Raw genomic sequence first — 23,377 nt, forward strand, 5'->3', positions numbered from 1 at the left:
TCTAGATTCTTCCACCAATGCTCGAGAAGAAGGAACAGGCACCTGGGTGGAGTGTGCTCTTTGGTTCCATGGTCTTTGGTTCCATGGTGGGATTCTTGCTATTCATTACCACCCAGGGCGCGCTCGGCGCGCTTACGCCAAGCAAGACATGAGCCAAAGAAGGGAGTGAGCCGACCAGATTGAATCAACCTCTGAATGATTGAGAGAGCGAGAGAGAGAGAGGGAGGAGGCAGAGGGAGCAAACAGAGAGCACCAAGTAACAGTGCCCAACCTGAGAGACAAAACGCAGAGGAAAATCAGAAGAGCTGCAAACAGTTTATTTTATGGGTCTGCAGAGAACAAAATAATAACGTTGTCTATCTTTTTTCTGTAACTATCGACTGCTATAACAAACAATTACAGAAATGGACCAAAAAATTGCAGACTTCTCTGGGATGTGGAAAATGAAGACTTCTGAAAACTTTGAAGAACTACTGAAAGCGTTGGGTGAGTATTTTCACGTAGCCACGGGAAGTAGGGGTGCTGATGGTGCTGCAGCACCCCCTGAAAAATCAGAATTAGGTCTAAAAATATATATTAATAAAAACAAAATGTGTTTTTCACAAAAGTAGTGCACTGCGCCTTTTACTAGTATTAGCAGACCGATAAATAAAAAAATGATCTGCATCTCGCTTTGGCAAAAAAGGTAGTTGTATAATTAAGAACAGTATCTTGCAGGATTCAACAGTTGGAATTGTAAGAGTTGTTGCCCTGTCCCTTTCTCTGCGATTATCATTGTAATGGAATCTAGAGAGAACAAAACCCTGTCCTCAAACATTTACATCAAAAGGTGCAAAGTTATGGGCAAAGACACAAAACATCCACATCCAATAAAATATTTTTCTTGACCAAATAACATGGAAAACAACCACTTTTTGTGCAGTATTAAATTTACCATCTTTAGAAACCACTTAATGTAAATGTACATTACTGTATTGTATATAGGCTGGTCATCTAGGTTTGTACCTGTATACTTTCCATCGCCATGAAGAAAAACACTGCACAATACAGTAACTGAGTACATAGAGACATTAGTGGTTTGTGATGATGTGATGATGTGGCTCAGTTGGTAGAGCATGGCGTTTGCAATGCTAGGATTGTGGGTCCCATGGGGTCCAGTACGAAAAAGTATAAAAAATGTATGCACTCACTACTCTAAGTTGCTCTGGATAAGAGCGTCTACTGAAAAGGAATGAATCGACCATTTCAGTTTTCACATAGAAATAAGTTGCATTTGCAAAGTATTTCAAGAAAATTGAAAACATATATCAAGCAAGTATTTTTATATTCCACAAGTACTATCAGATTAACTGTTTTGTACAGATAATTATCAGACTCAAGTTACAAATGCTGGTAAACACTCAAATACATTTAGTTTAAAAAAAGTATTTTCATACTATTTGAACATGGACAGAGCCTTTTGGTTATTACAACTAACATTCAAATGTCTTAATGCAACCTATCTAGAAATATTTTTGTAGTAGACATGTCTGTAAATATAGACTCTTTGATGTAGACTCAGATCATCATAAATTCTGCAAATCACTGTTGCACTTATTTATGCATTTGCAATTACCTTTTTTCAATCTATGGAGTCTTTGTCAGGGATATGTCAAGAATGTGTCAGAAATGTGGCAAAAAGGAGCAAACACACGAAAAGACCAAAGCATCCTGAGCAGCATCCCACTCTGGGCTATGGGGTGAAATGTTAAACCAGCTTGGTCTGTGGCCACATATACCACTCAAGTGTTTATACTCCTCTATGCACATGTTTGGTTTTATGGGGAATTAATTAATTATTATTTCCAATAATGTTCTTGCTTGATTTATTGTTTTAAAAGTCCTTTGTTATCCTTTTTGAAGCACCCATCCAGCTACACACCCAGTCACCTTCACACACACACACACACACACACACACACACACACACACACACACACACACACACACACACACACACACACACACACACACACACACACACACACACACACACAGAAAGGCCAAAGGATGGCCAGTCAGTGGCATCCATTAAAATATAAAGACAAATAGCCCGTGGAGGAATGTTATATTTTCCCTCATTTCAAACCAAGTCCTCGTGAGATTGTAATTAAAGCCAGTGTAAATGGAACTAAACCTTAAAATGGGCCCCCTCAGTCAGCCGGTACTGAGACTGACATTCCCCCAGTACCCTGGGACTCCTCAACTAACTCGCTCCAGGGGTTTCTCTGTGGGCAACAGCAATATTTCCCTCCAAATAGCAATTTCGCTCCAATGAGAAGGTTTGTCTGATTTTTATTTAGGGATAAGAATGTTACTTTGAATAGGCGAGAGGAATGAAAGTCAGTCTGATGTAACATCCTGTTATCTGCATGTCAGGTCTACGCTAATCATCCCTTGAAGTTGAATGAATGAGAGCTCTGTCTGAGATCAAACCCTCCCTCTCCTCTGATGTCTTTCCCACTACCCATAAATCAATGGCTATGAATGATGGCTGTGATATGGCTTTTCAACACAATGGATGCAACCCAAATGGAACCGTATTCCCTATATAATGCATTACTTTTCAAAAGCCCCATAGGGCCCTGGTCAAAAGTAGTGCACTATGTAGTGAATAGGGTGCCATTTAGGACACATCCAATGTCTCCATTCTCAATCTACTCCTGTGACACCTTATTGATCCCCTATGACCAGGTGTGAACGTGTTTGTCAGGAAGATAGCCGTGGCTGCAGCCTCCAGACCTGCAATAGAGATCACCCAGCAGGGAGAGAGCCTCTCCATCCAGACCTCCACCAGCATACGCACCACCCATGTCTCCTTCACCGTGGGCCAGTCCTTCATTGAGGACACAGTGGACGGACGCCCCTGCACAGTAACACTCCATTGAAACACTCTTCATCTCTACATATGTTGCATGAAATATTTTTGTTATTACTGTACGTGCATATTTTGCCAGGACTCAGTGTATGAAATCAGGGGTCTGTATAAGCATGTGGAAAAAAATCAGTGTGTAACTTGATAGTTGTTCTTGGTGATGGTTTAGTATTCTCATTTTCTTTATGGTTTGTGGAGGGCAGCAACATAACGCCTAACAGACTTGAAGAAGCAGTAACATGCCGCAACAGTACTGAGTTCCAATGCTGGAAAACTCTCAGTTTGTTATTTTTGATTAAAACAAAAAAACTATTCATAAATACGAATACAGAACTTGTTTTTGCGTGGATTCCACGATGCGGTTAGCTTTTAACAGCTAGGACCGCTATTTCTTCTCCTGGAATCCCGCTTAAGAGACAGGTTGAAGCCTGCTTGACAGAGACGCTAAGCTGCTAGCCATCAAGCTAACGAAGTTGCTTAAAAAATGTAAAGTGGTTATCCCACTGGCTATAGGGTGAATGCACCAATTTGTAAGTCACTCTGGATAAGAGCGTCTGCTAAATGACGTAAATGTAAATGTAAATGTATGTATGCGGATGACTCAACACTATACACGTCAGCTACTACAGCAACTGAAATAACTGCAACACTTAACAAAGAGTTGCAGTTAGTTTCGGAATGGGTGGCAAGGAATAAGTTAGACCTGAATACTTCCAAAACTAAAAGCATTGTATTTGGGTCAAATCATTCACTAAACCCTAAACCTCAACTACATCTCGTAATGAATAATGTGGAAATTGAGCAAGTTGAGGTGACTAAACTGCTTGGAGTAACCCTGGATTGTAGACTGTCATGGTCAAAGCATAGCTAAGATGGGGAGAAGTATGTCCATAATTAAGCGCTGCTCTGCCTTCTTAACAACACTATCAACAAGGCAGGTCCTACAGGCCCTAGTTTTGTCGCACCTAGACTACTGTTCAGTAGTGTGGTCAGGTGCCACAAAGAGGGACTTGGGAAAATTGCAGTTGGCTCAGAACAGGGCAGCATGGCTGGCCCTTTAAAGTACATGGAGAGCTAACATTAATGACATGCATGTCAGTCTCTCCTGGCTCAGAGTGGAAGAGAGATTGACTTCATCACTGCTTGTTTTTGTAAGAGGTGTCGACAAGCTGAATGTACCGAGCTGTCTGTTTGGAATACTGGCACACAGCTCGGACAGCCATGCATACCCCACAAGACATGCCACCAGAGGTCTCTTCACAGTCCCCAAGTCCAGAACAGACTATGGGAGGCGCACAGTACTACATAGAGCCATGACTACATGGAACTCTATTCCACATCAGGTAACTGATGCAGTAGAATCAGATTTTAAAAACTGGTAAAAATACACCTTATGGAACAATGGGGACTGTGAAGAGACACACACAAGGGTATAGACACATGCATACATTTGACATTTTAGTCATTTAGCAGACGCTCTTATCCAGAGCGACTTACAGTTAGTGAGTGCATACATTTTCATACTGGCCCCCCTTGGGAAACGAACCCACAACCCTGGCGTTGCAAGCGCCATGCTCTACCAACTGAGCTACACGGGGCCTACGCACACATATGCACACATTGTGATATTGTTGTATGGTGGTATTAAACATTTTGTATTGTAGATAGGTAGTGGCGTAATAATGTCATATGATGTACTGTTTTATATTTTGTTTGATATGTAATGTAAGTGCTTTAATATGTTTGGACCCCAGGAAGAGTAGCTGCTGCCTTGGCAACAGCTAATGGGGATCCCTAATAAATATAAATACAAATGAGAAGCCTCAGGTCACACACAGATCTACTGTGTCTTTCTATCTAACCACTTCACTGTAACATGCAGGGTCACTTATTCAATCCTTGCATGGCCTACTTCCTATGTCCTCCAGAGTACCCCTCGCTGGGAGACAAATAGCAAGATCAGCTGTGAGCAGACTTTGCAGAAAGGGGAGGGCCCTAAGACTGCCTGGACCCGTGAAGTGACCAATGATGGTGAACTGATTTTGGTAAAGCATACATTTTTATTGCCTACAAACGGTGATCCTATTCCTGTATTGACATGTTCAGCTTTAACTGTGTTTGGGGGAAAAATATGTGTTGATTTATCTGAGTTGTGAATTCATTTTGTTGTCATTTCTTTTCAGACAATGAGCGCTGGAGATGTCGTGTGCACCAGAGTGTATCAACGAGAATGAAATACTTTCAAGACTGTCAAACATGTAATTTTGTGTAACGTTTTTCAAATATTTTATTTCTACCTGTTCCGTTTGCTTATTTAATCTTCCAGTCATTCAGATTGTGGTTAACAAGACGTCAGTTGTGTGTGTTTTGTCAGACAGAGTTTGACTGTTGTGAAAGCCTTGTGCCAGTTTATTTTCCTGTATAATGTTCTCGTATTAGCTTGTAATGGTTTTGTAATGTTATCATTGTTCCTCCACAACTAAAGCTGTATTTATTCTCAGTATACCGCATGAAAACCCTATCTGTATTTTTCTTCAAAATGTCTTATCAAAGCAACTGTAAACCATCCTCATCAAACAAACTGTGTTGTTAAAACAATTATAAATTGATCATGTATTTACAAAACCTGATTTTATTAGCTTTGTGAAACTGATTTAAACCAAGACCTTGTCCATCATCGCTGTTCTGACTTTCTCGCTCCATACTACCTCCTTCCTACTTCTCCTCTTCCCCTGCCTAAGATCTTTGTATGCATCCCTCCCTTGTTTTTCCTCCCTCCCTGCAACTTGCCCTCTCCTTCTCTCCTCCACACCCTTTCCTCTCCATCCTCCTCCTTGTCCTCTATGTGCTCTCTTTCCTCATCCCTCACCATTTGTCCATTTAGAATTTTAAAACTCCCAAAGAGAATCCATATTTTATGTACACCACTGTGTCTGAAAGACATTTGGCAAGAACAAGGGGAAAAACTGGGAGTGGTAGGGAAAGAGTGAGGGACCATAAGAAAATAATTTCATATTGAGAACAGTACTATTCCCTCCGCTTTCCTTCCCAGCTGTACCTAATTACAGTATGAGCTCACTAAAAGGTTCCCCACCCCCTCTTCCCTGGACTCGGCCCGCACCCAGTTACAAAGGCTAAAATGACTGCCTCTGATTTGTGTGCGGACACTTGTAGCTGCTCTCCCACTCACCTCTGAACTGGACAGCCAAAATAAAAAAGTCACACCTACATTAACACTCATACTTGGGAGGACGGATCAGTTGTTAGAAAATAATGGATTGAAGAATGGATTGAACATACCCCAGAATCCAGCTTGCTGTGAAATACAGTGCAGGGTCTCTCATGCACTTCCTGAGGAGAGAGAGCACTTACTCGATCCATAGGAAGTTTTGTTTTTTCCAGATTAGCAGACGGTGTGCCAAGGGTCCCAAATGGCATCCTATTGCCTTTATAGGGCTCTGGTCAAAAGTAGTGCACTATGTAGGGAATAGAGTGCCATTTTGGATGCAACAAGCCCTCCGAGATCCTCCTCAGGTTTACTCACTCTGTGCTGAGCCAGCATCAGGCCTCCTGGGCCTCCTGGGCCTAATTTCTCCAGACTGTGCTCTCTCAATAAACTCACAGGGTAAGTTAGTGAGTGAATGAATGAAAGTGAGTGTGGGTTATGTAACCTCATGTGCATAGCTCCCATTTCACACAGAGTTCAGCCAAAAGTGTTCATCCATATTGTAACTGTATATGTGTTTATGTATTTTTTTTAAACACAGTCCTTCTGCTCTGGTCTGAAATTGAACTGAACTATGGAAAATCTGAGGATGTTTGCTCAATAAAGCTCCACAAGGTCACAGAGAGACACACATGTCTAATTCGTATTGAATGTCAACTAAATGATAAATGATTGTTGTGTTTATAGGGACAGGTAAAACCATAGAAAGTGCCCAGTTCACTCAATCTCTCTTCGTTACCAAGGTCACTTTCCACACAGCGATTGTGTCAGCTCATTCCATAGGCTATGATGTCATGGGGCCACACATCGCTTGATTGAATGCAGTGGTTTTAGGACCAGGTGGGAGGCACCCGACTCCAAGGCTGCGTCCCAAATAGCACTCTATTCCCTATTTAGCGCACTACTTTTGACCAAGGTCCATAGGCTCTGGTCAAAAGTAATGCACCATATAGGGAGTAGGGTGCCATTTGGGACAGGCGCCAACTCTAGACAAGCCACCTGGACGACTCATACCGACTATTAAAAATGAATCACTACGGACAAACACAGATGTCACTGGACATAAACATGGGAGCAGACTCAAACAAACAATTACAGATCCAACGCTGCAATGTCTTTGTTCACCTATTCCCCAAACCCACTATTCCATGTTGGTTCAACGTCATTTCATTGAAATTACTTTGAAACAATGTTGATTCAACCAGTGTGTGCCCAGTGGGAACCCTTCTGGGCCCTGGTCAAAAGTAGTGTACTAAATAGGGAATCGGGCAGTAGCGGTGAGTGGGTAAAATCACTGGTGAAGCCAAGCCAGAAAAAAAGCCATATTACAACCTATGTGTTGTGATAATTGTGTTGTTTGCTCTATAACCTGTTAGTTCATATGCCTTGACATCGTGATATATAGGCCTAAGTCCGAGACAATAAGAAGACATAGTGGCAGAATAAATTCAACCACACCTTTGTTTCATCACAAAACCGGAGAGCAACATCTGTCCGATGAAGTCCACAAAACATATTGCATGTAACGAACAGTTACATGACCTACAGCATGGTCAAGCAAGTTAATGTTTCCGACATTTTCGGACTACTAAACAACTATTGATTTAGAACCAAGGAGAGTTAACGCAAGTCACACCATTTCAACATAATCTAATCACCTATGCTTAGTCTAATACAGTGACAACTAAAAGATACCAAAAACGATTTAGTCCAATCAGCGTAAGCTAAATATGATGTGGTTGTCCATGGTACTGATTTATGTGTGTGTGTGTGTGTGTGTGTGTGTGCGTGCAAGTAGAAAAAACATGTTGACTCACCCTACTTGTAGAGAAACGCCAATGTCATCCTCCTCTTTCATGTTGCCTAAATGGTCTATGACTCTGTCATACACGCTTTTAGTTTTTGTTGTCTTAGGCTACCTGGCTAAAATGCTAGCTCGCTAGCCTATCTTCCTTTTATGGGCAACTAGTTAACAGGCCAGCTAGTTAACATTAGCCTAATTGTATTACATCTAGCTACATGTTGAACTTCCATCCTCACAGGCCAGGGGCAAAATGTATGACTTTATGGTTGGATCAAAATCGCCATTATAATCATTGGCCAGTGCGGAGAATTAAGTAAAACCACAAGTCCAAATCCCTATCTCCATCCATGGCTAATTTAGGAAAGGGACGATTTTAGCTAGCTAGCTAGCCACCGGAGGACAACGACACAATGGGATGCAAAGATTCAATTTTTTTCTGTCAATGACATTTGGTTTCTAATGTGATGGGATTGGTCTGAAGCCAAATCCAAACTGGCTTCCTTTGACTTTTATTTGGTGCGCCAGGACCATTCACAGCTGAACTCACTCAGTTTAGATCGACGCTGATTGGCTATTATTTTATATATTTTTTATCAAGGGAGGCCAAATGCTCGCTGGCTTCCCTTGCATTCAATGTTACGGGCAGCAACAATGACATACTCTTTTTGACCAGCAGCATGGGCTACACACACACAGAGACAGAGGGGTGCTGTTTCGTTCGCTTGGATGCTTTCTCCAGTGAGATATAGTGCATTCGGAAAGTATTCAGACCCCTTTACTTTTTCCACATTTTGTTACATTACAGCCTTATTCTATTGATGAAATAGTTGTTCCCCTCATCAATTTACACACAATACCCCCATAAGGACAAAGCAAAAACAGAATATATATATATATAAACAACGGATATAGCACATTTACATAAGTATTCAGACCCTTTACTCAGTACTTTGTTGAAGCACCTTTGGCAGTTTCTCCCATTCTTCTCTGTAGATCCTCTCAAGCTCTGTCAGGTTGGATGGGGTCATTGTCCTGTTGGAAGGTGAACATTTGCCCCAGTCTGAGGTCCTGAGCGCTGTGGAGCAGGTTTTCATCAAGAAAGTCAATGTACTTTGCTCCGTTCGTCTTTCCCTTGATCCTGACTAGTCTCCCAGTCCCTGCCGCTGAAAAACATCCCCACAGCATGATGCTGCCACGACCATGCTTCACCGTATGGATGGTGCCAGGTTTCCACCAGATGTGATGCTTGGCATTCAGGCCAAAGAGTTCAATCTTGGTTTCATCAGACCAGAGAATCTTGTTTCACATGGTCTGAGAGTCCTTTAGGTGCCTTTTGGCAAACTCCAAGCGGGCTGTCATGTGCCTTTTACTGAGGAGTGGCTTCCGTCTGGCCACTCTACCAAAAAGGCCTGATTGGTGGAGTGCTGCAGAGATGGTTGTCCTTCTGGAAGGTTCTCCCATCTCCACAGAGGAACTCTGGAGCTCTGTCAGAGTGACCATCGGGTTCTTGGTCACCTCCCTGACCAAGGCCCTTCTCCCTAATTGCTCAGTTTGGCAGGGCGGCCAGCTCTAGGAAGAGTCTTGGTGGTTCCAAACTTCCTTAAGAATGATGGAGGCCACTGTGTTCTTGGGGACCTTCAATGCTGCAGAAATGTTTTGGTACCCTTCCCCAGATCAGTGCCTCGACACAATCCTGTCTCGGAGCTCTACGGACAATTCCTTCGACCTCATGGCTTGGTTTTTGCTCTGACATGCACTGTCAACTGTGGGACCTTATATAGACAGGTGTGTGCCTTTCCAAATCATGTCCAATCAATTGAATTTAACACAGGTGGACTCCAATCAAGTTGTAGAAACATCTCAAAGATGATCAATGGAAACAGAATGCACCTGAGCTCAATTTTGAGTTTCATCGCAAAGGGTCTGAATACTTATGTAAATAAGGTATTTCTGTTTTTTATTGTTAATACATTTGCTAAAATGTATACAAACCTGTTTTCACTTTGTCATTATGGGGTTTTGTGTGTAGATTGATAAGGAAAATGTTTTATTTAATCAATTTTAGAATAAGGCTGTAACGTAACAAATACTTTCTGAATACTTTCCAAATGCACAGATACATGCAAGGCTGTTCAGCCTCTTGCGAATTGAAGGAAGTTTATGAAACACAGAGAGACGAAAGATACATTATTTTGTATGTTTTATTCTTTTTTTCTTGGTAAATTCTTGGGAGAAGCCTGACTTCCCTTGGCATCCATGAACACACGCCACTGGAATAGGGTGCCATTTGGGACACAGCCTATGAGATCTTTGCTAGCATTTCTAGTGCTGCTGCCACCATACATCATTTAGTGGAACAGCCTTGCATGTATCTGTGCAATGTCTTGCATTTCTACTGTGCAAGGTCTTATGCGTCTATCTTTATGTTAAGTGGAAATTAATGTGTGTGTGTGTGTGTGTGTGTCTTGTGCTATCATATGACTGCCCTCCTGTCTCCCATGTGACCCCACACGACTGGAGGGGAGAGAGCAGGGAGCGAAGGGGAACTAATGGGATTGACGGAAAGACAAAGGTACCATGAAAGAAAAGAGAGCTAGTCAAGCAAGAAGAAAATACATGAAAATGAGAGAAAATTAGAGATACTGAAGTTAAGGGGGAAGAATAGCATGTGTACACAACCTCTAATTTTTTTCATAGTCTTGTTCTTGAGGGCTGTGAAAAATATAACTGTCAAGGACAACATCCCAGTGGGCACAAACTGTTTAAATAAACATTGTTTCAACGTAATTTGTCATCGTATTGTGACGTGGAATCTACATGGAAAAATACATTGGATTTGGAAAAAGTATTTGTTTTGAGGGTAAAATGTCAATCATAAATGCAACCATTCAAAGATGTTACTGAGCTACAGTTCATATAAAGAAATCAGTCATTTGAAATATATTCATTAGGCCCTAATCTATGGATTTCACATGACTGGGAATACAGATATGCATCTGTTGGTTATAGATACCTTTTATTTTTAAGTAAGGGCGTGGATCAGAATACCAGTCAGTATCTGGTGTGACCATTTGCCTCATGCAGCGCGACACATCTCCTTCGCATAGAGTTGATCAGGCTGTTGAATGTGGCCTGTGGAATGTTGTCTCACTCCTCTTCAATGGCTGTGCGAAGTTGCTGGATATTGGCGGGAACTGGAACACGCTGTAGTACACGTCAATCCAGAGCATCCCAAACATGCTTAATGGGTGACATGTCTGGTGAGTATGCTGGCCATGGAAGAACAGGAATTGTGTACAGATCCTTGCGACATGGGGCCGTGCATTCTCATGCTGAAACAGGCGGCAGATGAATGGCATGACAATGGGCCTCAGAATCTCATCACGGTATCTCTGTGCATTCAAATTGCCATCGATAAAATGCAATTGTGTTCGTTGTCCGTAGCTTATGCCTGCCCATACCCTAACCTCACCGCCACCATTGGGCACTCTGTTCACAACGTTGACATCGGCAAGCCACTCGCCCACATGACGCCATACATGCTGTCAGCCATCTGCCCGGTACAGTTGAAACCGGGATTCGTCCATGAAGAGCACACTTCTCCAGTGTGCCAGTGGCAAGGTGAGCATTTGCCCACTGAAGTCGGTTAGGACGCCGAACTGCTGTCAGGTGAAGATTCTGGTGAGGACGACGAGCACGCAGATTAGCTTCCCTGAGACCATTTCTGACAAATTCTTTGGTTGTGCAAACCCACAGTTTCATCAGCTGTCCGGGTGGCTCGTCTCAGACTGTCTCGCAGGTGAAGAAGCCAGATGCGGAGGTCCTGGGCTGGCTGGCATGGTTACACATGGTCTCCGGTTGTGAGGCCTGTTGGACGTACTGCCAAATTCTTTAAAATGACGTTGGAGGTGGCTTATGGTAGGGAAATTAAAATTTTGTGTGACAAAACTGCACATTTTAGAGTGGCCTTTTATTTTCCCCACCTGTGTAATGATCATGCTGTTCAATCAGCTTCTTGATATGTTAACTTGTCAGGTGTATGGATTATCTTGGCAAAGGATAAATGCTCACTAACAGGGATGTAAACACATTTGTGCACAGAATATAAGAGAAATAAGCTTTTTGTGCAAATGGAACATTTCTGGGATCTTTTATTTCAGCTCATGAAACATGGGACCAACACTTTACATGTTGCCTTTATATTTTTGTTCAGTATAATATCCACTATAAAGAAAAAAAACTATAGGCTGTGCAGGACCTTCTACTAGCCAGTAACCTAAAGGTCACTGGTTCGAATCCCCGAGCTGGCAAGGTGGAAAAATCTGCTATTCTGGCCTCGAACAAGGCAGTTAACCCCCAACAACAACTGCTCCCCGGGCGCCGATGACGTGGACGTCGATTAAGGCAGCTCCCCGCACCTCTTTGATTTAGAGGGGTTGGGTTACATGCGGAAGACACATTTTGGTTGAATGCATTCAGTTGTGCAACTGACTAGGTATCCCCTTCCCATCCAGGGATTTAACCAATCCATTATTAATTTGTAGACAAACTGGAATTAAAGCCAGACTCAGTGGCACAGATGGAGCTATCCAAGCAGAAGATACATCTCCTTCAAATGTTGATTTTTGGTTGCGTTGACAACCAAACACAATTCAATATTACTTTTGCAATACGGTAAATAACCTATTAACTTGTCGACAAGTTAACAAATGTTATGTTGGATTCACGTCTCCATCTCAACCAAAAATAAAAGTTACAGAATAGGATTAAGCCAGTGGCTATCTAAGCATTATACATCTCCTTTAAAATGTCAACCAAACACAATTCAATATTACTTTTGTAAGACAGTAAATAGCCTAATGTTAAGGCTATCTTAATGTAACAATATTTATTCAACCTGATCCTGCTTTAGCGCCCTCTAGTGGCCCCCCCAGGAATCAATTTATTAATATTTTTCATCATTTAAAAAACGAGCCGAAAATGTGGTCCTTCAACCAGCCAAATCACCAGTTGAGATCTTTATCAGCCTCTCTCCCCTCTGACACAGGGTCATGTAGCTCAGTTGGTAGAGCATGGCGTTTGCAACGCCAGGGTTGTGGGTTTGATTCCCACGGGGGGCCAGTATGAAAATGTATGCACTCACTAACTGTAAGTCGCTCTGGATAAGAGCGTCTGCTAAATTACGTAAATGTTAAAAAATGTCATAAATCAACAGATGTCAGCAGGGCCATAAATTACCAGCTGCCTGCCCATCCTCAGTCTCCCATACACATCAAAAGTGCCCCAACACAGATAACTTTAACTCTGATAAATCCTTTTTCAATACAGAAACAAAATTACCAACTTTAAAAGTGGAATAAACAACTCCATATTATATATATTTCCCTGCTCACGTCAGCCATTGAAACCAATATACATCCGGTGTGATCACAATACTTTTCCCAATAAACCACCAATAAGCCACTGGTTAAAAAACAACTTACATTTTATTTACCTTTTATTGAAGCTTTGGTTTTTATGTAATTAATCTGTGGAGACTTTTTGTAATTTCTTTCAGATTGACCAGAAAATATGTCCTCATTTGCATAGTCCAAAATGGCTAGGCTAAAGTATTGACGTTTTGGTAACGCATAAATCCATTTCCGTGAAAGATGCACAAATATTCTGCGCAACACCTATGCACATTCGGTTTCTATATCCCTTGAGCTTTCCAACTAGATATAACTTGTCCTATCCCGTTGAAGTATCACGACATGTGTGCACATTCCTCCCTATGCAGTGACTCTCAGACAACACAGTGTTGCATGCGGCTTGTATGCAAGGCACATGTGAGCTACAGGTGCGCTGCACTTTTGTATCGATCTGGTAAAGCATCACCTTCAGCGGAGGAGGCTGATGGGAGGAGCTATAGGAGGACAGGCTCATTGTAATGACTGGAATGGTATAAATAGAACGGACTGTTCCATTTATTCCATTCCAGCCATTACAATGAGTCCGTCCTCCTATAGCTCCTCCCACTAGCCTCCTCTGACCTTCAGTCTATCTTGATGGTATTTGAGTCACATACACTGAGTGTATAAAACATTAGGAACAACTGCTCTTTCCATGACATAGACTGACCAGGTGAATCCAGGTGAAAGCTATGATCCCTTATTGATGTCACTTGTTAAATCCACTTCAATCAGTGTAGATGAAGGGTAGGAGACAGGTTAAAGAAGGATTGTTAAGCCTTGAGACAATTGAGACATGGATTCTGTATGTGTGCCATTCAGAGGGTGAATGGGCAAGAGAAAAGATTTAAGTGCCTTTGAACAGGGTATGGTAGTAGGTGCCAGGCGCACCAGTTTGTGTGTTAAGAACTGCAATGCTAATGGGTTTTTCACGCTCAACAGTTTCCCGTGTGTATCAACAATAGCCAACTTGACTGTGGGAAGCATTGGCATCAACATGGGCCAGCACCCTGTGGAATGCTTTCGACACCTTATAGAGTCCATGCCCCGACGAATTGAGGCTGTTCTGAGGGCAAAAGGGGGTGAAGCTCAATATTACGAAGGTGTTCCTAATGTTTTGTACACTCAGTGTATACATAGTCAGCACTGCCCATCCCCCACCCAAATGCATGGACCTCAACATTGGCTTATTGCTGCCCAGTGTGTGGACCTGTGTTTTTTGGTGGAAGACACATTCAAGCAAGCAAGGGGATATGGCTCTGAAGAGTAATCATGGAACAAAAACAGAAATATTTGGACAGGGACACAGAAACATAGATTTCTGAGAAGGAATGGAGGCGGAAAAAGAGGAAGAGGAGGTTGAAGAGAATGAGGAAAGCAGAGGTTGGATTTGAATCTGAGGAAATTGGCGATAAAATTGGAGATGGGGTGACGAAGAAGATTGGTGTCAAGTGCAAACAGAGTGAGCCGTGCGCCAGACCGAGTTCTGGAGGAGAAATGGAAGTGAATGAGGGCGAGTTAAGTGAGGTGGAAGGTGTGATGAAGAGCTTGCAACCCGAGCTTGGCATCGTTGGACATGATAGAAAATAATCTGGTCCAATAGGAGTGACATTTTGGGATAAAGTGGATCCTTGCCTTTTGACGGATCCATTTGTGGTTTCAGGGTGGATCGGGTGGAAAAGGAGTTGGGTGCAGTTGAGTCAGTGAAGGTAACCTGTAGTGGACTTGTGATATTTGTTTGTGTTTCTTCTGACCAGAGGGAGAAGGCACAACGTGTCACGTAACTTGGGTCAAGATCTGTTTTGTGCTTTACTCTTAGGATCAGGGCACCATTGAAATTAGTGATTTCTGGGGTAGAGTTAAGTGTGGAAGTGAGGTAATTTAAGTTGAAAATTCCTGGTGTTTGTGACGCCCGCCATTTGGTACGACGCAGACCCGGTGGGGAGCGTGGTGAAACAGTCACTGTCAGTTCTTTTTTTTCAGTTTTGAATCCATTGCGCTGTTTCAGGTGCAACATTTATGGTTATGTCGCAGCAGTATGTAGGAGGGAGATTCCAAGATATGGGAAGTGTGCAGGAGGGCATGGGACAGAGTCAACTGTAGGGGTGCCCATATTGCCGGGGATCAGAAGTATCCGGTACGAGAGAGGCAGGTTGAAGTAGCCAGAGTCAGAGTAGTGCAGAAGGTGTTGTATGCTGAGGATGTGAAGAAGGTAGAGGAGGATGGGTCAAGAGTGAGGAATCCTGAGTAGATCCCAGTGAGTAGTAGATTTGTGTTAGCACAGAGGGATAGGCCATCAAGTGTTTTGAGCTTCAGTAAGGTTGGCTTCATAGTGTTCATAGCAATGGTTATCAACTGTACCCCAGAAATAGAACGTAAATCACAGAAAATAGATGTAGTAGCAGCTGCAGAGAAGTACACTACATGACCAAAGGTATGTGGACACATGCTCGTCGAACATCTTATTCCAAAATCATGGGCATTAATATGGAGTTGGTCCCCCATTTTCTGCTATAACAGCCTCCACTCTTCTGGGAAGGCTTTCCACTAGATGTTGGAACATTGCTGCGGGGACTTGCTTCCATTCAGCCACAAGCGCTTTAGTGAGGTCGGGCACTGATGTTGGGCGATTAGGCCTGGCTCGCAGTCGGCGTTCCAATTCATCCCAAAGGTGTTCGATGGGGTTGAGGTCAGGGCTCTGTGCAGGCCAGTCAAGTTCTTCCACACCGATCTCGACAAACCATTTCTGTATGTGCCTTGCTTTGTCCACAGGGACATTGTCATGCTGAAACAGGAAAGGGCCTTCCCCAAACTGTTGCCACAAAGTTTTAAGCACAGAATCGTCTAGAATGTCATTGTATGCTGTTGCGTTAAGATTACCCTTCACTGAAAAACAGCCCCAGACCATTATTCCTCCTCCACCAAACTTTACAGTTGGCACTATGCATTGGGGCAGGTAGCGTTCTCCTGGCATCCGCCAAACGTAGATTAGTCCGTCAGACTGCCAGATGGTGAAGCATGATTCATCACTCCAGAGAACGCGTTTCCCCGGTTCCAAAGTCCAATGGCGGCAAGCTTTATACCACTCCAGCCGACGCTTGGCAGTGCGCATGGTGATCTTAGGCTTGTGTGCGGCTGCTCGGCCATGGAAACCCATTTCATGAAGCTCCCGACGAACAGTTATTGTGCTGACATTGTTCCAGAGGCAGTTTGGAACTCTGTAGTGAGTGTTGCAACCGAGGACAGACGATTTTTATGCACTACGCACTTCAGCACTCGGCGGTCCCGTTCTGTGAGCTTGTGTGGCCTACCACTTCACGGCTGAGCCGTTGTTGCTCCTAGACATTTCCACTTCACAATAACAGCACTTATAGTTGACCGGGGCAGCTCTAGCAGGGCAGCAATTTGACAAACTGACTTGGTGGAAAGGTGTCATCCTATGACGGTGCAACGTTGAAAGTCACTGAGCTCTTCAGTAAGGCCATTCTACTGCCAATGTTTGTCCATGGTAATTGCATGGCTGTGGGCTCGATTTTATACACCTGTCAGCAATGGGTATGGCTGAAATAGCCGAATCTACTAATTTGAAGGGGTGTCCACATACGTTTGTATATATTGTGTATGTGGGTATAGAGATTTGACTTCAGAAGAATTACAGGGTGTGTTGAGTGTGGGTGTCCCATCCTCCCAGGCCGTTGGCATGGTTCAGGAGCAAATAGGGTCAAAGTAGTGGAATGAGGTAGTGGGTTTTGTAATGAGTGTAGGTAGCAGTTGCAGAGAAATACCTGGGTTTACTGCAGAAGAGTTATAAGATGTTTTTTTAATGAAATAGTGGTATAAGGTGTAGGGTTGGTACGGTTGGTTGGTGGTGCAATTTAAACAATTTACAATATTATTTGGGCATCACAAGTAACGCCATTGAACATACACTACCGCACAGTAGGTGGCGGCATGCAAAAACAAAATGTGCGAACGCCATCATACCAAAGAAGAAGAGCAAGCACGGGATAAATGTATTGTTGCTGGACATGAGTTGTAAGTAGCAACATTGGATATTGTATTGATTATTGGTGTTATTGTTATAGCTAGAATGTGTAGTTATTGCTAATGACGTTAGTTACATAGCTATGCGTTCAGGTTTCAAAGAGCTGCATTGTAGCCTCTGTGTAGCCTAAACAAAGGGACAATCGAGCGGTAGCGACATCAAACACATTATAATGTGAACAAAATGTTCAGATTGAAATATATTTACGCATTGTAAATAAGGATTTGTTCTTAACTGACTTGGCTAGTTAAATAAAGGTTAAATAAATAAAAAATAATGCCCGAGAGGGTGTGGTATATGGCCAATATACCACGGCTAAGGGCTGTTCTTAGGCACGACGCAACGCCTGGATACAGTCCTTAGCCGTGGTATATTGGCCATATACCACAACCCCCCGAGGTGCCTTATTGCTATTATATACTGGTTACCAACATAATTAGAGCAGTAAAAATAACTGTTTTGTCATACCCGTGTATACGGTCTGATATACCACGGCTGTCAGCCAATCAGCATTCAGGGCTCGAACCACCCAGTTTATAATATAGAACACATGCGTCTGACATGTAGAATATGGAATCCTGTCAGCTCTGTTTATGTCATTTGTTTCTGTCACAGAGAATTGATGGCATCAGCGCCAGAAAAACTTGAAATCAGAGTTGCTAGTCTATCCAGAGATTCAGCTGGTGACTCCATTACTTCCTGTAATTCACACTTGCGCAAGGAAGAGTCAGGCAGAAGTCAATAGAAAATTGTCACGTTGTAAACTACAGGAAGTAATCTCATTTTGAGTCAGTGGTTTCTCCTGGTTTTTCTATTTAGCCTAGCTTGCAAAAGTGGGGGATTCTTCTATCTAATATAACTTTCCATCCCATGTCAAGTTCCATAAGCGATATAACGTTAAACAACAAAGTAAATCAATAAAGAACGCGTTTATGAAGTTAGACATGAGTGTTTTGGCCTGTTCAATGTGGATTCTTCAATAGCAAAACCAGTTTAGTGTGTCTTTTATTGTAAACATGTTGTGGTCCTCTGTAGCTCAGCTGGTAGAGCACGGCGCTTGTAACGCCAAGGTAGTGGGTTCGATCCCTGGGACCACCCATACACAAAAAAAATGTATGCACGCACGACTGTAAGTCGCTTTGGATAAAAGCGTCTGCTAAATTATTATTATAATGTTCTGTCTTAGTTGGCAGGCTAATGCTACCACACATTCATGGACGTTACCCAGCACATACTGTGTAGACCTTATGCCATTTTTAGAACTTTTTAAATAATTTGTTTATTCTATTTTACTTCAGGAATGATGTTCAAACACCTGCTCGGATGAAACCTCTCACCTGGATGAAACAATTGATCTACGCCAGTCACTGTCCTCCATCCTCACCTACCACAGGTACTCCTGGCTAGCTGAGTTAGTGTTGTATAGCCTATTTGAGCCAATGCAAACACAACACTATTTAGGATATCTAGTTTATTCAAAATGGTAGAGCCTACTGACTCCCTTTTGAAAAAAATCCTGAATATGCTGCAAAGCAATTGTGGTCCCACAAGGGTCCCTGTTTATAGTGTCTTTAGGCTATCCAGGGTTTTTCTGAATCCTAGACAAAACTACTAGACATTTACACAATTGTATGTATTTTGCCTTTCAGGAAAGGTTACCTCTGTGACGCAACCACTCCCCTGGATGTCCCTGACCAGAGCTCCTCTTCGCATGCCCATAAAAACATCTAGAGGTATCTGTACATCCCCTTTACTGTGACATGAACCCAGGCTACCTATATTTCCCTTGTCTGTCTTTTGCTCTGTATTTGTAGTGTCTGTATAACATCCACATTGAGCAAAGCTGGAACAGTTCAAATGGGCTGTGGGCCTGTGTTCGGTACAGCTACATGTTCAGTACAGCTGATCTGTCATGACCTGTGCAATTGACACCTCTCCACTAGATGGAATGATGCACTTGTTGTTGGTTATATAAAAGTTGCTGTTGAAGGGGTCACAGCCTGTCAAGTCTCCTCACTGCTGATTTGGTCAGTTCAGTGGAGCAGGATCCTTATCTGTTCCATGCTGGAGAGGGGGAGGTGTAGTTAAGTGAGCTGGAGCCTTTTATGGTCTGTGCCTGTCAGCCTGCCTGTCAAATCAAATCAAATGTTATTTGCAACATGCGCCGAATACAACAGGTGTAGACCTTACAGTGAAATGCTTACTTTCAAGCCCTTAACCAACAATGCAGTTTTAAAAAGAAAAAAAAAGTGCTAAGTAAAAAATAGATAAGTAAAACATTTCAATGAAAATTAAAATAAAATAACAGTAGGTTAGTCGAGGTAAATGAGGTAATATGTACAGTGGGGAAAAAAAGTATTTAGTCAGCCACCAATTGTGCAAGTTATGAAATGAGAGAGGCCTGTAATTTTCATCATAGGTACACGTCAACTATGACAGACAAATTGAGAAAAAAAAATCCAGAAAATCACATTGTAGGATTTTTAATGAATTTATTTGCAAATTATGGTGGAAAATAAGTATTTGGACACCTACAAACAAGCAAGATTTCTGGCTCTCACAGACCTGTAACTTCTTCTTTAAGAGGCTCCTCTGTCCTCCACTCGTTACCTGTATTAATGGCACTAAACTCCACTATGGCCAAGACCAAAGAGCTGTCAAAGGACACAAGAAACAAAATTGTAGACCTGCACCAGGCTGGGAAGACTGAATCTGCAATAGGTAAGCAGCTTGGTTTGAAGAAATCAACTGTGGGAGCAATTATTAGGAAATGGAAGACATACAAGACCACTGATAATCTCCCTCGATCTGGGGCTCCACGCAAGATCTCACCCCGTGGGGTCAAAATGATCACAAGAACGGTGAGCAGAAATCCCAGAACCACACGGGGGGACCTAGTGAATGACCTGCAGAGAGCTGGGATCAAAGTAACAAAGCCTACCATCAGTAACACACTACGCCGCCAGGGACTCAAATCCTGCAGTGCCAGACGTGTCCCCCTGCTTAAGCCAGTACATGTCCAGGCCCGTCTGAAGTTTGCTAGAGTGCATTTGGATGATCCAGAAGAGGATTGGGAGAATGTCATATGGTCAGATGAAACCAAAATATAACTTTTTGGTAAAAACTCAACTCTTCGTGTTTGGAGGACAAAGAATGCTGAGTTGCATCCAAAGAACACCATACCTACTGTGAAGCATGGGGGTGGAAACATCATGCTTTGGGGCTGTTTTTCTGCAAAGGGACCAGGACGACTGATCCGTGTAAAGGAAAGAATGAATGGGGCCATGTATCGTGAGATTTTGAGTGAAAACCTCCTTCCATCAGCAAGGGCATTGAAGATGAAACGTGGCTGGGTCTTTCAGCATGACAATGATCCCAAATACACCGCCCGGGCAACGAAGGAGTGGCTTCGTAAGAAGCATTTCAAGGTCCTGGAGTGGCCTAGCCAGTCTCCAGATCTCAACCCCATAGAAAATCTTTGGAGCGAGTTGAAAGTCCGTGTTGCCCAGCGACAGCCCCAAAACATCACTGCTCTAGAGGAGATCTGCATGGAGGAATGGGCCAAAATACCAGCAACAGTGTGTGAAAACCTTGTGAAGACTTACAGAAAACGTTTGACCTGTGTCATTGCCAACAAAGGGTATATAACAAAGTATTGAGAAACTTTTGTTATTGACCAAATACTTATTTTCCACCATAATTTGCAAATAAATTCATAAAAAATCCTACAATGTGATTTTCTGGATTTTTTTTCCTCATTGTCTGTCATAGTTGACGTGTACCTATGATGAAAATTACAGGCCTCTCTCATCTTTTTAAATGGGAGAAGTTGCACAATTGGTGTCTGACTAAATACTTTTTTTCCCACTGTACATGTGGGTAGAGTTAAAGTGACTATGCATAGATAATAAACAGAGTAGCAGCAGCGTAAAAGAGGGGGTGGGGTGGGAGGGACAATGCAAATAGTCCGGGTAGCCATGAGTCAGGAGTCTTATGGCTTGGAGGTAGAAGATGTTAAGTAAATGGCATAAGGTCTACACAGTATGTGCTGGGTAACGTCCATGAATGTGTGGTAGCATTAGCCTGCCAACTAAGACAGAACATTATCATAACAACAACATGTTTACAATAAAAGACACACTAAACTGGTTTTGCCATTGAAGAATCCACATTGAACAGGCCAAAACACTCATAATTGCATTCTTTATTGATTTACTTTGTTGTTTAACGTTATATCGCTTATGGAACTGGACATGGGATGGAAAGTTATATTAGATAGAAGAATCCCCCACTTTTGCAAGCTAGGCTAAATAGAAAAACCAGGAGAAACCACTGACTCAAAATGAGATTACTTCCTGTAGTTTACAACGTGACAATTTTCTATTAACTTCTGCCTGACTCTTCCTTGCGCAAGTGTGAATTACAGGAAGTAATGGAGTCACCAGCTGAATCTCTGGATAGACTAGCAACTGATTCAAGTTTTTCTGGCGCTGAAGCCATCAATTCTCTGTGACAGAAACAAATGACATAAACAGAGCTGACAGGATTCCATATTCTACATGTCAGACGCATGTGTTCTATATTATAAACTGGGTGGTTCGAGCCCTGAATGCTGATTGGCTGACAGCCGTGGTATATCAGACCGTAAACACGGGTATGACAAAACATTTATTTTTACTGCTCTAATTACGTTGGTAACCAGTATATAATAGCAATAAGGCACCTCGGGGTTTGTGTTATATGGCCAATATACCACGGTTAAGGACTGTTTCCAGGCGTTGCGTCGTGCCTAAGAACAGCCCTTAGCCGTGGTATATTGGCCATATAACACACCCTCTCTGGCATTATTTTTTATTTATTTAACTAGCCAAGTCAGTTAAGAACAAATCCTTATTTACAATGCGTAAATATATTTCAATCTGAACATTTTGTTCACATTATAATGTGTTTGATGTCGCTACAAATGTGCATGTGTCTGCTCAAACGGTCAGAAACAGACTCCATGAAGGTGGTATGAGGACCCGACGTCCACAGGTGGGGGTTGTGCTTACAGCCCAACACCGTGCAGGACGTTTGGCATTTGCCAGAGAACACCAAGATTGGCAAATTCGCCACTGGCGCCCTGTGCTCTTCACAGATGAAAGCAGGTTCACACTGAGCACATGTGACAGAGTCTGGAGACGCCGTGGAGAACGTTCTGCTGCCTGCAACATCCTCCAGCATGACCGGTTTGGCGGTGGGTCAGTCATGGTGTGGGGTGGCATTTCTTTGGGGGGCCGCACAGCCCTCCATGTGCTCGCCAGAGGTAGCCTAACTGCCATTAGGTACCGAGATGAGATCCTCAGACCCCTTGTGAGACCATATGCTGGTGCGGTTGGCCCTGGGTTCCTCCTAATGCAAGACAATGCTAGACCTCATGTGGCTGGAGTGTGTCAGCAGTTCCTGCAAGAGGAAGGTATTGATGCTATGGACTGGCCCGCCTGTTCCCCAGACCTGAATCCAATTGAGCACATCTGGGACATCATGTCTCGCTCCATCCACCAACGCCACGTTGCACCACAGACTGTCCAGGAGTTGGCGGATGCTTTAGTCCAGGTCTGGGAGGAGATCCCTCAGGAGACCATCCGCCACCTCATCAGGAGCATGCCCAGGCGTTGTAGGGAGGTCATACAGGCACGTGGAGGCCACACACACTACTGAGCCTCATTTTGACTTGTTTTAAGAACATTACATCAAAGTTGGATCAGCCTGTGGTGTGGTTTTCCACTTTAATTTTGAGGGTGACTCCAAATCCAGACCTCCATGGGTTGATAAATTTGATTTCCATTGATAATGTTTGTGTGATTTTGTTGTCAGCACATTCAGCTATGTAAAGAAAAAAGTATTTAATAAGATTATTTCATTCATTCAGATCTAGGATGTGTTATTTTAGTGTTCC

At 42.9% G+C, this 23,377-nt stretch overlaps 1 protein-coding gene across 1 annotated transcript; it reads left to right on the forward strand.

Moving 5' to 3' along the window:
• Positions 1-404: 404 nt before the first annotated feature.
• On the forward strand, positions 405-5,148 carry LOC311115621 (cellular retinoic acid-binding protein 2-like; the record flags this gene model as incomplete). Its single annotated transcript, XM_084157322.1, has 4 exons — positions 405-486; positions 2,734-2,912; positions 4,843-4,959; positions 5,098-5,148. 4 exons carry the CDS (start codon positions 405-407, stop codon positions 5,146-5,148), a joined length of 429 nt encoding a protein of 142 aa, XP_084013448.1.
• Positions 5,149-23,377: the final 18,229 nt, after the last annotated feature.

Source organism: Coregonus lavaretus, assembly GCF_964263955.1.
Source record: "Coregonus lavaretus genome assembly, chromosome: 3".
Taxonomy (NCBI): Eukaryota; Metazoa; Chordata; class Actinopteri; order Salmoniformes; family Salmonidae; genus Coregonus; species Coregonus lavaretus.